General features: G+C 38.3%; 1 protein-coding gene across 3 annotated transcripts in view; it reads right to left on the minus strand.

The window, feature by feature from the left end:
- LOC147144756 (calsyntenin-2-like) overlaps positions 1-17,491 on the minus strand; it is a 185,687-nt gene that overhangs the window by 37,206 nt on the left and 130,990 nt on the right. For all 3 annotated transcript variants that reach the window (XM_086035942.1, XM_086035941.1, XM_086035943.1), the window contains 3 exons: positions 10,329-10,514; positions 8,400-8,657; positions 7,398-7,519 (listed from right to left, as the gene is read on the minus strand). In XM_086035942.1, coding sequence (XP_085892068.1) covers positions 7,398-7,519; positions 8,400-8,657; positions 10,329-10,514 — 566 coding nt within the window. The remainder of the gene's footprint in view (positions 1-7,397; positions 7,520-8,399; positions 8,658-10,328; positions 10,515-17,491) is intronic.

A 17,491-nucleotide genomic window follows, 5' to 3' on the forward strand; every position in this document is an offset into this window, starting at 1 on the left:
CAATCAGTGTCAATCAGTAATCTGTGGTTGCAAGAGTGCCAGGTTAGTACTAAATATTGGTTTGCATGCTTGCGTTTATCTACAAATTTGTGCGAAAAGGCAAAAATCTATTTTGATATCCCATTCATTGAGACCCTCTTGTTGATCTTTTGCCATGTTCTGGCTGAGCCAATTATTGTACTTTCTGGACTATGTAAGCCGAACCTCTATATAAGGCATATCCACTCTATTAACAAATAAATAAAATGATATATAAACCACACCGGATTATAAACCGCACATATCTATGGTGAAAAATGTTTACATTTACAGCATTTACAGAACAATTTTGAACTGAAATGCACATGTATGTACCTGAACATATTCTTTCCTAACAGTGCCTTTTAACATGGCAGCAATTTTGCTGATTAAAACGGAACAGAACCAAGAGAAAATAACCCGTATTTATCTTCACTTCTCTTCCCGCTGCCACCCCCAACTTCGTGTGGGTTGATTTTTTTTCTTCTTTTTGATTCTAATTGCAGTTAGAGCGCCCCTAACTGTGGAAGAAAAATCCACAGAATAGCTGCACCTTTATGTAAACCGCATGGTTTAAAACCATGAAAAAGGTAGCAGCTTATAGTCCAGAAAATACGGTACTTGTTTTAAAAAATATATATACAACAATTTTTTGGAAAATGTTAACGTCTGGACAAATATATATTTTTTGCCTGAATCATGGGCATCGCCTAACCGTCACAAAGTTCCCGTCTGCATATTTAAATGACCCACGTGGTCCCAGTCCGTGTCAGGAGTGCGGCGAGTCAGCCAAACAGCATTGAGATGGGACTTAACCTGTACCACGTCACACGCAGGTGCCGCACTCCTGACACGGACTGAGACCACGTGGTTCGTTTAAATATGTAGACGGGAACTCTGTGACGGTTAGCTAACGCTAACTCAGGAGCCATGAAACCATTACCCACAATGCTTTTGTTGACATCACGAATGACTTGGATTACCACTACTGCTCGTGTGCATTGCAGACAGGCATACTACAGCCAGCAAGAGACGAGGCATTTTAAAAAAACAAAAAACAACGCATCCACTATTAAGATGAACTGTGGATGATTTTGATTATTGACGTCCTCGTGTTAGTAATCTAATGTTGGCAGTTCTAATGTCAAGTAATTTACGCAATGTACGTATGCAGTTTGTTTACAGCAGAGGTATGAGAGAGCAGCTATGGTTAACATGGCGTTGCAAATCCATTCTTTTCTTTTTTTACATCGATGCATATTTTAAGCAGTTCATATCAATTTTCGATCAATCAATCAAATCAAAATAGATTAATAGTTTTGGAAAACGTATCTTTGTGTATTGTAAACGTGCCTATACTTACTAACTTATTACTAAACAAGCAAATGATCACAGTAATGATCTTGATCACAGCAGTTGTTGCTCTGTAGTCTAAACGATGAGCTTTACTTTTTTGATGTTGATGCCTATTTACCAGTTCGGTGAAGTCAAGTCCGACATATGCTGCATTGGACTCTCATCACTACACAGTATATGGATGGAGTGATGTGAAAGAGAGAAGGAAAACATATGGAAAAAGGTTCTAAAATTGTTTGTAATAAAGACTAATTTAATTTGGGTAGCACACTTTGATACAGAATATGGGGAAGTGCCTTTGTAAAATGATAGAGACGACATTTCCATCCGTGAATAATATCATACCATAGTGTTTCAATACATAAACTGTCATTTCTGATTACACATGTTAATAGCGACACGTTTATATTCCTTTCTATAATCCCTTTCCATGTCATAGATATCCCACAGAGTATTATTGTGTATACCAATACAAGCAGGAATGTATTTCAGTGATATCACCAGCAGGTAATATGAACACATTTATTCATACACTGTATAACCAAGCTTGCAGTCAGCCTCTAATTCATTGCAACATTCCATTTTTTCCAAGTCAAGTTTGTTTACACCAATCTCATCCAAGCTTGCTTGTGAACTGGGACACAGTCACGCTGGAACAGAAAGGACCTTCCCTCAACTGTATCCACAAAGTCGGAAGCATAGAACTTTTAACATTTTTTAAAACACTAATAGCATCCTTTGACAGTACTGGATTCTGATTAAGTGAGCTTTCTTTTTCTAAAAACGTGTCTCTTTCCAATATGTACTGTACTTTTTTTTTTTTTTAATTGGAATTAAAGATTTTCTATGTTTGATTAGCATAGTCTTTGGTTTGCCAATCAATCCAATTCAAGAACGAAAAACCCAGGATAATAATACACTTCTACAATTAATAGTTGAGTACGCCAGAACTCGAGGACTTTCTGTAATCAAGTCTACTGTAGATAAAAGCATCATAAGCCTGTGCTGGTATGCTTGGAGCATGAAAACTTTAAAGTGGAAGTCAACCCACACATATTTTTTTCAAGAATATGTTCCCAGCAGGCCTACTAGTTGAAACACAGCATTCTGATTAATTTTGCATTTGTGGAATATAAGTTAAGCAGCAAAATGCACTCGTTTTTTTACCCATCTCTGGGGGCGGCCATCACAACTGCTCACAACGACCAATCACGGCTGACCTGTTTTCTGAATCTGAGCCGTGATCGGTCGTTGTGAGCAATTGTGATGTCATTTTCAGTCGACAGAAGACAAAATGGCTGCCCCCGGAGATAGCTAAAAACGAGTGGATTAACACTTATTTCACAAATGCAATATGTATTTAGTTAATTAAGCACCCCTTTTTAGCCATCTGAGGGGGTGGCCATTTTGTCACTTCTTGTCACGACCAATTGGCTCAGCTTCAGAAAACAGGTGAGCCGTGATTGGTTGTTACCTGAGCGCTGAGCAACTGTGATGTCATTTTCAGTCAACAGAAGTGACAAAATAACCGTCCTCAGAGATGGCTAAAAACGGGTTTATTAACTCTTATTCCACAAACGCATTATCAATCAGAATGCATTGTTTCAACTAGTGAGTTTGCATAGAACATATTCTCAAATCAAATATGTTTGGGTTGACTTCCCCTTTAAATCTGGATATGTTTTTTAGCTAGTAAAAAAAATCAGTTTTAGTAATTGATTGGACGTGATTGCTGAAAGTCAGGTCCGAGTCTTTTAGCACCACAATATTTCGGACTTGGTCTTTGGTTTTTAAAGATTGCAACTCCAAGGGTCCTATTCCCTGCTGTTTCCTATTTAACAGGGTTTTTGCACCTTTGTGCGCCATTGTGGAATGGAAGTAGTCTTTTCTCAGCCAATCGTAATGCATGTTGGACCGTACATGTACGAGCCAAATGCTTAGGAGGAGGCTGAAAATGTTGAGCCCGAACGACCAGACATGGAGTGGAGAGCAGACCCACTGACATTAATTAAGGGTGAGCTAAGTAGGCTACGATTAGCCTAGCATTAATGTTTCAAATTCGATGCTGTGCCGTGCTGTAAATTATGCACAATGAGATTACCTATTTATTCCATATGTTGATTCCATATCATCAACAAAGTCATGCCAGCTCATCCGTTGAGTGTTGGCTTCCTCTGGTGGGCTGTTGCTTTTTTTCCCCCTCTTTCTCTCTTTTCCCCCCAATTGTGTCACGGGTTGAAATGCAGCTCTATACCTATATATTTTTATTTTTTACTCTGTTTACAATTTCTTGCAACCAGTCGTGAGTTGTAAACGAGACATTTTGTTTCAAGTCTTTATTGCAGAATTGAACAGGTGTGCAGTTGAACAGTTTCGATTTTGCTCGTGATGAATCTGCACAAAGGAAAAACAAAATTCCTGGACTGGCATTGCCCGAACGGCCACAACTGGAATCGGGAGCCAGTTAATGTGGAAGCCAGTTGAACTGTAACACAAACTGATCCATTTATGTGCCCTATTCTTATCTTTTGGCCACTGGAACAACAGTTGGCCTGAATGTGAACAATGAATCGCCGCACAGCGCCGAGGCATTTCGTCGATAAACATGAAAAGAATGGCAAAGAGCAGCAAACGTGACAGTAAACAAGTCAGTACAATGGGTGACTGGCGACCGGATGTCTTCTAGTGACGTCACTCGCCAACGCTTACCGGAGATTGCCGAACATTTGCATTTCGTTGTTAAGCGCGTTGCTATGGCTTTAATATGAGTCTGGGTGGGTTGAGTTGAAAAAAAAAACTAAAGGAAGTACGCTTAAAATAGTTTAAGCGTCAAAAGATCATCAAAAGATGGTTGGTCAAGTTTACTTCACACGAGTGCTTTAAGCGCTACCAAGGATGACCATAACTAATGTTTAGGCTTCATTCCTGTTTAGGTGCATCATATCAAATATGTATACATAAATGATATATGATGTACCTAACGTTTGTCCAAAGGTGCCAGCGTTAAAGACAACTATATTCGAGAGAAGTTTGGGTTCAAACCATCTTGTCATCAGCCCTCAGTTAATGTAATTATTGCTGCACACAGGAGAAGTGTGCCGACCTGTTTTCTCGTTTGGTCCTGTGATGTTCAAGATGAGGTCCATTTCTGCGACGGCTGGTATCCCCACAATAAAAAATAAAAAATAAAATAAAAATGCCACCCACATAGTAACAGAGATTTTTCTCAGTCATTACCCGTGTTTCTATTTGTTGGAGGAGTCGCTTGTTCTGCTTTTAGTGTTACTTTCTTTCCACCTTTGCCTTATGCCTCATGTGTGTTTCAAAATTGTCTCATTTGCACATTAATTTGGTGTAAAATGTGAGACAGCTGTGTATGCATGTTTTTCTATTATGTGGTAATAGTTTGAACACTGCACTGTCTGAGCCCAGTGACAGAGCTCCATTTTTACAGACAGGTGCACGTACGCTCAGCGTAAAAATTGGTGCATCTTCATTTTCATGCTGGGGCAAATCTAGTTGATTTAAATCTAGTTTCCGGCAGCCCGTGGCTGTTTTCTATAACTTTATTTCTTTATTTTCATAAGTTACTGGATTTTACTGTACTTTTGTAAATATAGTTAATTTATCATTTATAAACTTGTTTGAAATAAAATTATTTATATGTGTGTCTATTTATAGAGGTGTGTGTACTGTATGTATATGTGTGTGTTTAAAAAACGAAAAATACCAATTTCTTTTGGTTTTGGAGTCTCCAGTTGTTTAGGTCTCACGACTCTGATAAATCCATGGCACATTGCTCAGCAGTTAGAAAAGGCTATTTTTCTCCAAAAATTGTGGGGAAGATTGAAGAGAGTGATTGTGAGAAAATTTATTAATTTAATGATACCCATTACCCAGATTGAGGGACTGGCCACATAGCCTGTGGTTTTCCTTTGCACCTGCACGTTCCCCAATGCTATTATTTCTACATATACAGACTAAATCACACTTTCTACAGTGCTTACAATAGCCAACAACACTGTTACAATACTTGCTTGGGATGCTTGAATGAAATAATGAATTAAAAGACTTTGGGCCTCAAGCATACAGTCGATACCAACGCAACGTAGCTCTTAAGCAGCTCAATAAAATTCTGGCAACAATACCCAGAGAAAAGAAAGCAAGGCATAAAAAGCAGTGAATCACAATAAATACATTGACCCTTTAGACACACTGCCATACTAAGACTATACTTCTGTGAACAGATACACCACCGCAATTTCGAGCAGGTCAAACCAATATGTGCCACCAGGATTTTACAATCAGTCATTATGCAATAGCCCATTGTAATATATATATATATATATATATATATATATATATATATATGGAACATCTCTAGAGTGTAAAAATCTGTCCAAACCATCATTCAGGCTCACGCCAGCGCCGCCGTACACTTATGATCTTTCACTCTCCTCCTAAAATGACATTGAATTATTTTGCAAAAATTTTTATTGCGAATACAATAAAAACTGAAAACATATATATATATATATATATATATATATATATATATATATATATATATATATATATATATATATATATATATATAGCATGTATATTTTGCATTATAACAATATGTTATATAATGGATGGATATATATATATATATATATATATATATATATATATATATATATATATATATATATATATATATATATATATATATATATTTTTCATTATAACACAATATGTTTTCAGTTTTTATTGTATTCGCAATAAAATTGTTTGCAAAATAATGCAATGTCATTTTAGGAGGAGAGTGAAAGACTTCCACTCCCAGGTCATAAGTGTACGGCGGCGCTGGCGTGAGCATGGATGATAGCTTGGAGAGATTTTTACACTCTAGAGATGTCCCAGACAAGGGCATACTTGGATAAGGTAAATGTTACTAAATGTTAACAGTTAGTTAACAAAAGAAAATTGCTATCCACCTATTTCCTATGCCCCGTACATAATTTATCCCGGATTATACACTCAAGACAGCCTGGGCGTGTTTCTGTAAACCGTCAGTAATCCATAGTATTACATGTTTTGAAACACTAGAGGGCAGACTATGCCTGTGCATGCAGGGAATGCACATGAGAACAGTGGTCTTCTCTTCTTTTTAAAAGAACCCCAAATAAGACGTCAGTTGGCAACTTGACCTGGTTGGTTACGGCTGATTACAGGGACGAAAACCCACTTCCGTCTTTGTTTAGTCCGTCCTTTTAAAAAAAAAAAAAAGTTCTCGTCCTCTGTCCCCAAAATGGGCGTCTGTCCGGCATGTTCTGTCCCTGGGACAGAATGCCCATCTCTGATAACTTCTAATGAAGACACAGCACCAACCCATTTAGACGAAACTGTGTTAGAATTGAATAGAGCTCTGTAGAGCTGCATTAATTTTATGCTCTCATTTGTTGACATTTAATAGAATATTCTTCTTTTCATTGAAATAACCACTTGAATACAACCTTGGATGAAATTATGGGAACGATGACTTTTCTCTGCAGGGAATTCAGAGGAGGTGTCTTATGTGAGAATGCGCATGCACAGTGTGCCAAAAGGCAGACGTTTGAAGTAATCTGTCTGATAAAATTAGCGCTGGGTGCTGCACCTGGACGCTTAGGCTCAGCTGTGCATCTCTCTCCAGAAACAGATATCCTCGTTTGGTGTGTTGACCTATCTGACTTTCATACAGCATCTTTGATCATCAGACAGCTGCTGTCCACCCAAAACACACACACAAACACAGTCCTGGAGCAAGTATATTCCTTTTTAAGTGTGTTTGTATTGCAATGTCAAAATGCAAAGTCAGAATTCACTCTTCCAGTATTCTAGTTAGCTGGAAGTCAGACAGAAAAAGCCACATCTTAAGAAACAAATGGGACATTTACAGTAACAATCCAAGCTTCATTGACACACTACTAAAGTATCTACACAATCTGTAAGTGACTTATGTCACACAAATGATCTGTCCACTTAAGGCTTCCTACCTGATCCAGTTTCCAGTGGAACTCGGCAGGTCTGAAAGTGTCCATTTGAGTAAAGTCCCTCCTTAGCAGAAACACTAGGCGGCAGTTGTGGACATACAGGGAGTAGTGATGGCGATTCATCTCTGTAGGTGGGAATGAATGATAGGATTGGGCAAAAATCAAAACGCTTGCTCACGATCGGGACGGACAGGAATATTTATTTTTTGCTATTTTATTTTTGTTTGACTGGAGTACTACTTTATAGTATTGTGTTATATTCAAGTGTGATTTGGATGGATTACAGTAGGTCTGCATGATATTGGAAAAACATGTGATATGGTCTTGGTAAACGGTTTGGATGGTTGGGAGACGACCACTCTACCACTGAGCCATGCTGCCCCGTCCCCCCCATGCGATATGGTTGTTGAATATAGCAATATTGATGTTATTGCAATATTTAACATTTTTTTATTATTTTTATTATCTAATGAAATAATTACATTTCTTTGTCATGCAGCAAAATAAGCACGCTCAATGTATTCTTAGCTAATTAATTGTAATCATCCTAGATTATGTTCAACGATTGGATGGTGATGCACGTTAAAGTTTGCGTCAGACTGGCCAAATTCAAATAAAAGAATACAATTCCCTAATAAATGTATTGCATGTTGTTGCGATATGCATATTACATGGGCCAATATCACGATTTAAATATTTTTCCGATATTCTGTCCAGCCCCACATTTCAGTATAAGATGACATACACTATAAGAGGATTACGTTCTGTTATATGCTAAAGCTAAAGTTAGTCAGAAAAACAGCTGTGATGGTCAAAACTCTAGTCTGTTTCAAACATACTGAAACAAGAGCCCACAGTAAATGTATGTTTTGCTCAAGACTGAAAATGTGATGAATGCAGCAAACATTACAAATGTGAACAAATGCTTTCCTGTGAAAGTCACCAAGAAAGACAAGCACGGAAGGAGTTTTATCGTACAGGATGAGTCAAGGCGTTTACGCTCACCTGTCTTGTCAGAATTACAAAGAAGGGTCTCCTTTTCAGCCCTGATACCAGGACTTGGCCCATGCTTCATCCAGGTTGCTATCGTGAACTGGTCCGTCAAATTCTGGGGCAGCACCCAGTCTGGGATTTTAGCCGACTGGTGACCATCAAACCTGAAGATCAGGTCACTGTCTTTTCCGCTGTCTGTCGTCAGAGAAGCTGTCCAGTTAGTGGCAGCGGAGGGGGTGGGCAGAAGGTCAGTGCTGCCTGATGAGGCTCCTGGAGTCAATGCCGTTGGAACAGAAAGATTTAACAGAAGAATGGATGAGTAGTCTCATAAACAATCACAGTAGATGTGTCGTTTATTGGTCCAACCTTGGCTATGATTACCGGTACTTTACTGAGTAAAGCAGATGGCACGGCTTAATACATAATCAATGGTCCAGAATTGATAGACTTTGTGACTATTGATTCATGGCAAATGAAACTGACTTTCCAAAGGAGAGAGATGTGAGTCAAACACTGTAAACTGGCGGATGCAGTCTGTTGATAAGTTACACAAAAGGATATGCAGCAAGGACTGGCTGAAGCATCCAATCACATAAATTGTTTACTTTTGTTACTTGACCTTTATTTATCCTGCTAAGAACTCATCATCGCTCCATTGTACTGAGTCATGTCCCATTCTCATCTTCCCTTTAAAAGCAACTCTATCAACCCTGACATTGATGAATCAATAACTTCAATATGTTGAGTCCTAAAAAGACTTTATCCTATGTCACCTTGACAAACATTTAGTGGAATATCCTCAGTGTATTCAAACCACCCATCCTGTTCAGATATACAAGCACGCGATAAAACTGCGTCTGCCAAAGGCCAACAACACTATTAAAATGCAGATCTGATCATTCCTACTTATAACAAAACATTTGTAGTGCGCCACATTTGATGTTTGCTCTTGCCTGCTACATGTTTCTTCATGCCATACAAGAGACAGCCTCAACATTCTCGCTCTATTAATTAGATTCCCTCAAAAAATAAATATGCATTGAATTTCCCGCCACGCTGCTGCAGTCTATTCCCCGATGTTGCTGGACATAATCTGAAATTGATTAGGCTTTAAAAAGGCAATTAAAATGGTTTTCTTCTGCTCTCACATAATAATTATAAGATATCTGCAAATGACTCTTTGGTGGTAAACAATGCATACACTGCGTAGCCAGTGAAAAGAATGCAGGGGTAGTTACATATTCAGTGGAAATGGCTATTTTTTTTTAAACATGATAGTCATACATAATGACAGCACCCCACCTATTGTTCTAGCAGCAAGATAGGATACCTGAAGCAAGAAAGTCATCAGTTACAGTTATCCAATCAAAATTCATACATATTAAATTCATCAAATGAATTCATTTGTACCCTCTTGAAAAAGCAGCGGTTCACTAAGCCAAATGTGTGCAGACATTCCAAAGTTGGCGGTGATTGCCATCGACAACATACTTCATCATACTTCCTTGGACCATGTGCCATACCACTACAAAATTTTCTTCAAATTGGTTGAGTTGCTTTTGTGCGACTCCGCCATCTAACAAACTAATTAATCAATCAACACAATCGTGCCCAAAGTGTAACTTCTCGCCTTGCACTTAGCTGTCAGTGTTGGCACCATAGGTTTCAATCGATCTTGCGCAGTATCTGACAATTGATCCACTTCACAGAATAAAAGTTAAGTACAATGCCTTTTTGCCTAGCATTCACATTACATAATTAAAGAGCGTTGTCACATTTCAAGTCAGTCGCCTGTGAGGTTACATATTTTAGTTCTTAGCAAAGTAATGCCTGTAAAATTGGCAAAATATATAAGTTTGAATAGGAAAATGTGAAAAAAAACCCTCTATTGAAGCCCTATTGGAATATGTACGTTATCAACAATGACATACTAGAACCAACCACATAATTTCTGGAGGGACTTCTCAGAGTAGGTCTCACGGTCACATCCCTTCCCAATGTGACTGGTCAGCAGCTCCACGGTCGTTCTCACAGAAGACAAAGGCCCACCACAGGTCTCCAGATGCATTTTGGGAAACAGCTGTTTGCTTCCTGTTCCTGGCCCATAGTCAACTTGTTTACTCCAGCCTAGAGAGATGGAGTTAGAACAACACAGTGTAAAAACATGATGCTAAGTATTGAATGAGGCAGTGGATAGTAAACATACTTACTGCTTTTTGCCTGTTAATTGAAAGATCTAAATCTATATGAATGGCTTTATATTAGCCAACAGGTTGACCAAAAACCAATATGGCAATTGCACATTTACGTACATCGCATAATCAGTTAAAAGTGTTAGAGTCACCATGCCATCATCTGACCATGGGACCAGCTGGAGGCCATCAGCCCTACAGACAGGACCAGCCAGGGAGGAGACCAGCCCACATTATGTTTGGATTTTGAAGACAGTATAAATATGAGGGCTGCATGTTAGACCGGGCCCCTTTTCTGCCCTTGCCCGTCTCGCGTGAGAGAATTCACGAGGATGGAAAAGCTGCCCAGATCTGATCATTGTATGATTCCTGAACTTCAGAGATGGAAAAGAAAAAACGAGAAAATTCAATCGTCTTGTGTGAGTCTGCATTTACATTAACAAAATTAACATTAATTGAGTAAGTAGTTGTTTCGTAAATTGCTAATTGGGCTTATGCCCTCGAGACCAGAAAAACATTCCAACTTAATCAAACAGCTCGAACACTTAAGTAAAAGTAGAGGGATTGGGAAAAGGTGGATATTTTGGATTTCTGTTCTATTAAAAGCTCTTTGAAATACTTTCATCATTATTTTCTGTACGACTTATCCTGATTAGGGGTATGGGTGAATTGGATGTATATCCTATGTTTTCTATTAAAAGCTTTCTATTAAAAGCTCTTTGAAATACTTTCATCATTATTTTCTGTACGACTTATCCTGATTAGGGGTATGGGTGAATTGGATGTATATCCTATGTTTTCTCTCATGCTATTATCCTCTGCTGTACTGTTATTTTTAGCGTATCCCGTTATTGTTATTTTTTAATTCTAGCATTTGTGTTCGTCTGTTTAGCCTATCCAGGAGACAACAAGAGGATAAAATGCAAAAGAATGTTGCTTAAAGTGCATGCATTCCGCTCATTATGCAAAAATCGCTGGAGACTTTCCATACTAAATCAGAAGCATATTGGTTAGGTTGCCCTCTTTCATATAAAAACTAGGGCTGTCACTATCAAATATATTGAGAATTGATTATTCCACCGAGTAATGGAATAGTTTCATTTTCATAAAAGTGTATTACCAAACTATTTCCCCCAGTTTCCTGATTATTAACAAATTAGTGCTATTTATTTGGGAATAATTTAGAGATATAAAGAAACTAAACAACAATCAAGCAATATCACAAAAGATGCACTGATGTTGTACCCACAAAACTTTTTGAAACTGATCAGTTACTGCATGTTACTTCGCTATTTTTTTTTTCAAAGTAAAAGCACATATTTGCAAATGTCTTATTTTGATTGAACACAAAATATAATCAATCTGCTTTCATGAAGGACTACAGAAATCAGAGAATAAGTACTGTTGAACAGAGATGGGTGCATCAGTAAATTTAGTCGGTCAGTCATTTGTTATTCACCAGCAGCTGGGCCACCCGTCTGTCATCGTCAGTTGGTCATTATTTCAAGCCGACCAAATCTGTCATCATCAGTCCGTTACGCTGCCATCGTTATTTTAACCGCACTCCAGTCATCGGTAAATTATAGTCTGTCACTGCTATTTTAGGACCGTCATCCAGTCTGTCGTCACACTGTCATTGTTATTCTAATCATGCTTCCGTCATAACATAACAACATTCACAAACAGTGTTATGATTGGTGAAATAAAAACCAGTATGAGACAATGTCATTGTGGTCTGCGGGACTGTGATCACGCGGGACTTAAGATAAGATAAGAAGGCCTTTATTGATCCCACTGTGGGGAAATTTTCAGTGTTACAGCAGCAAAGATATAGGTCACACAGGGACGGCGGCATAATGTAGCCATTAATGTATAACATTAACGGCAAACATTCAGGATCAAACCTATGTAAATATACGCAGTAACATGTGTATATACACATGTATATACACACCAACATACATCTACATAAAAAGTGTGAGGAACACTCATTTTAGCCTGTACATAGTACAGAGGAAAAAATACTCTAAGTAAGTGACAGTGCTGCAGTGCTGTTCACAAACACAAACTTCACAAACAAAAAGACGACCAGGCTCTGCGGGACATGCGCTGAAGGTTTCAGTGTGTTTCCAAAGAGAACTGGAGACAGTGGCAATGTCGTCTGGGGTACCCACGTTTAAACAAAAAACGACATTGGGTAGGCCGCCTTCCACCCAAAAATGGCTAGGGGAGCCTCCACCACTCCCACGACCAGCGTGAGGGAGGATAAGCGGTTCAGAAAATGGATGGATGAACATCGGGTAGGATATTACTTTGTTGTATTTACCAGCGTTTCCTCGTTCATCAGTCAGAGAGCTTCTTTGATTGGTTACATTCCGTCACGTCACAGCTTGCAGAGTCAACTAGCTCATGTTTTCACAAGCTCAAACATTCACCTCCTTAGCTCATACATTGCCTGCACCTGTCTTGTAGTTGATTTACCATTTGCGGGCTATGATTACTAAGCGCTGCTCAAACACTGCTAATGAGCTTGTCAGGAGGTGTGATGAAAGCAAAGCTTCTTAAAAGGTTTGACGTGAAGTGGAACCAACAACTGCTGACTTTGGGTGAGAGGCAGGTTACATCTTCGACTAGTCCCCATCCATTTACAGGGCACATATAAATGAGCAACCATGCGTCACATTCACACTTATTTTTTTTCAGTCAATTGACGTACGATGCATGTTAGATTGCGTGAAGAAGCCAGAGTATCCAGACAACTCGTAGGTAAACAAAGGAATTGAATGTGAACTTATTAACTGAGACGCAGAGTTGCGTCATATACAGCTATGGAAAAAAGTTTGAGACCACCCTTGTTTCTTCAGTTTCATGTCCATTTTAAATGCCTATTACAACTAAAGGTGAATTTGTTTGGACCAAAATATTAATGACAGCAAAAACAGCATAAATGTTGATATTAAGAGCTGATTGAGACATTTTGCAAAAATTTTCTTGATAATAACCAAAATGACTTAAGAAGTTCTTGCGTACTGTAAATATGTATAATATTGTACTGCCAAAAACTGTGCTCTTAGGCATCCCATGCTTTCTTCTCTGTCAGTTGTCACTTGATCCATTTTTATTTGCACCAGACATTAAAATGATCGAGAAATTGAAGCAAACAAGTCGGCCTCATAATGTTTTCCATGGCTGTGTCTTCCTTTTCCTGAAATAAATGTGTGATTATGCCATTCCAACTATGAATTACTGACCTATCATGTTTTCTCTATACTGACAATACACACCGATGGATGGTTCAGAGCTGTTATGATATTGGGGGGGCTGATAGGTTAGCAAGTGGGCTCACTTCAGGTGCCATCACAATTGACTTCTTTGATCAATCGTATATCGGCAGTATTTGACTTTCCTGGATGCAACTATGATAGAACACGTCAGCACCAAGTACTGAGATCTTGGGCAAGGCAAAAGACAGTCATGAAGCTTACCAAAAGGCTACAATGAACATATTTCATTGGTGAATTTTTACATCTAGAAACTGCCTTGGTACCGTAAGAGCAATACTACCGTTTCAATATTAAACTAAAATGTTTCTATTCATCTGAGACCCGTATTATGTTTTAGAGATAACAAGTATTGTACCGGTATAAGATAATATGTTTCAATGAGAGTTCTTTTATGTGCAGTGAACCTCGGCGTGGGTATAAAAGGATGTGTTTACTTTCTACTGAGTTGGGTGCGTGCCTGCGGTAGACTTGTAGACTTGAAGAAATTCATAAAGCAGGCCCCAAAAATTCTTCTCTTTGTGAATATGAAAGAAAGATGAGAGGGTAAGGAAGTGAGGCAGACATGAAAACAGTCCTGTGGTGCTTAGTGCAGATGTACTACATCAGTGTTTTTCAAACTTTTTTAAGGCACATTTATTTCATTGAAAAAATCCCGCGGCACACCACCAGCTGAAATAGTGAAAAAAGGCTTATTTCAACAATATAAGTGTTATACTGGCTATATATATATATATATATATATATATATATATATATATATATATATATATATAAATATATTGATAATAGAAAATAGATAGAGCCCAGCTAATATTAAAGGGCTGTAATGCAACGAGCTGAACAGTAAAATATTTTAAGGAAATATTAAGAGCTATGTAGAAACATGGGCGGCACGGTGGTCGACTAGTTAGCACGTCCGCCTCACAGTTCAGAGGTCATGGGTTCGATCCTGGCTCCGGCCTCCCTGTGTGGAGTTTGCATGTTCTCCCCGTGCCTGCGTGGGTTTCCTCCGGGTACTCCGGTTTCCTCCCACATTCCAAAAACATGCATGGTAAGTTGATTGGACACTCTAAATTGCCCCTAGGTGTGATTGTGAGTGCGGATGTTTGTCTCTGTGTGCCCTGCGATTGGCTGGCAACCAATTCAGGGTGTCCCCTGCCTACTGCCCAAAGAGAGCTGGGATAGGCTCCAGCACGCCCGCGACCCTTGTGAGGATAAGCGGTATGGATAATGAATGAATAAATGTAGAAACATCTGTATTGTGTAAAGCAGATTTTAAAAATGTGGGGTGTGACTACTTCCAAAGACACAGACTATGCATCAAGTGTTGAAGTAATATTCATACACACAAAGCAATCTATTATCAGGTTTCAGGGGCCATGGGTAATAAGTACTCAGTACACTTGATCATTATGAATTGGAAAAATAGGTTTGGTCTTTTTTTTCCATTCATAATGACTTGGAAAAACCTCAGATTTCATTAATAAAAACATCAATATAGTCCCAAGGTAATGTAGTTTGTCAGGTGCCAACTGTTATTTCATACATAGGTTAAATCATGATGAATAATTATTTGTCTTGCGATGTCACCAACCCACATCATGTAATGACAAGGAAGGTCAAAATAATATACCGTATGAGAAAGAATTATGGCTGTCTGTACATATAGATGCAGCGGATGAAAACAATGTATGACAGTGACAATTGTGTGAGCAATATGTGTTTGTGGTGCTAGTAGTAGGATTTGTTCTCAGGGAAAGTGGTGCATATTTTTGTAGACAACCATTCACAATCACACCTTTGAACACGTAAGAGTTTTCAATTAAAGAAGCTTGTTTTTGGGGCAGTGTGGGAGGAAGTCAAATTACCTGGAGAAAATCCATACTCGTATGGTTGCCCAGTTTTATTATGCTGTGTTTTAATGTAGTTATTAAAGCACACGGTATATGGTTTTTACTAAATTAACAATACTAGATTAAATTTAAAAGAGCATGCTGCCCCTTTCACCTGACTGAATACAATACCTCCTCATCCATCTTGACTGCACTTTGGTCTTTTTTTCTCTCTCCACAGTGCTTTAAAGTATTACTTCCAACAGTAACGAATTTAGGCTCCTACCGACCCAAAAACAAACAAACCAACAAATAAACAATCAAACAAAAAACATTCCTTTAAAAATGCCTTTATGGACCTTACTTAACATTGTCCAAATTTGTTTTTCAGGTGCAAAATAGCAGCCTGACCGATTAGTCCAAGAGCTGTGTATGTCTGTGTATCCACTGTATAATCAATGCAAGCTCGGAAGCATTATCTGTGTGACCTCTTTATGGTGAAAGACCATGTAGCATTTACAATAAGTGGAATAGCAATACAAATCCTGTAATTGGCTTTTTCCTCATTAAATGCACGTATTTGCCTTGAGAGCGTACTTAATTAAATGAAGCAACTCCCTTTGAGAGGAAACATACATTAAATTCAAGGCTTACAAGTATACAAGGAATTTCATATCGGGAACTCTGTCTTTTTCTTCCCATTCTGCACAAGATGGCAGAAGACTAAATAGACCAGTTGGCATGTTTTCTACCTCCTCAGGGGATATCAAGGGGGAATCTAGAGCTTGTTGGGATATACTCTGTAATCCGCCCCCAGCATGTCTGCCGCAGGGTCTTGGCTCTCTACCGGGAGGTCCTCATGCACCTTTTTCCCCAAAGCTCAAAGACATTAGCAAGGGTCGGAATCTAACTCCATCTGTAACAAACACAACTATCGTGGTAGATGTTGACATAATACTGTGCTGAGAACATTACAATTGGTATTACAAAGGTGTGTGGGTGCTATATTATGATTTTAAATAGCTGAAATCATTTGAGTTTGTGCTTTTGCACTTAGCCTGTCAGTTAAGGGTTCTGGGTTTCATTTGTATTTTTTCATATTTTCATTAATTGCAACCAACTTGATTGCTCATGTTCTCAGTTATACTATGGCTTATTTGCACATCTGAATATTGCACTTTTTCAATAACTGATAAAAACGGTCTATTTACAGCATTAGCTCTGGACTGAACATGTGTTAGCAATCATGTGTATAATGTTTCCTTTTTTCATTTTTTATTGACTTGGTTTTAGTTGTTGTTTTTAAAAAAAAATGTTTTCATTGTGTACCTTGTCCTCTATGTGCTCCTGCTGCAACATTAATTTCAATTTAAGGGACAATAAAGAGTTTCCGACTCTTATTTGGATCCTTCAACAATAATTAAAATGCAGAAATGTGGACATTTTTAGCTTATACACGGCCCTCTGAAAATGTTCATACGGTTAAGCCAATCCTTACTTTTACTAACGCGTTTGGTTTTCTCATCAAAGTGAGAGTGAACAGTAGACAAAACATGAACAGATTACAATGATCTGTTTTTCTTTTCTCAAGACAATATGGTTTGTATTTACTTTTGCTAGTTTCAAACCCGAATAGAATACAAATACAAACATTATTGTCTTAAAAAAAGAAAAACAAATCATTGTATATACATGAAGACAAATGTCGTTCACGATCAAGAGACGTTACATCGGGCCCCTCCATGAGCAGTTCTGGGCAAGTCTAACTCAGTTACTGCCTAGAAAAACTAATTAGT

Source organism: Filicampus tigris, chromosome 7 (assembly GCF_054856515.1).
Source record: "Filicampus tigris isolate MCC_2025a chromosome 7, RoL_Ftig_1.0, whole genome shotgun sequence".
Lineage (NCBI taxonomy): Eukaryota > Metazoa > Chordata > Actinopteri > Syngnathiformes > Syngnathidae > Filicampus > Filicampus tigris.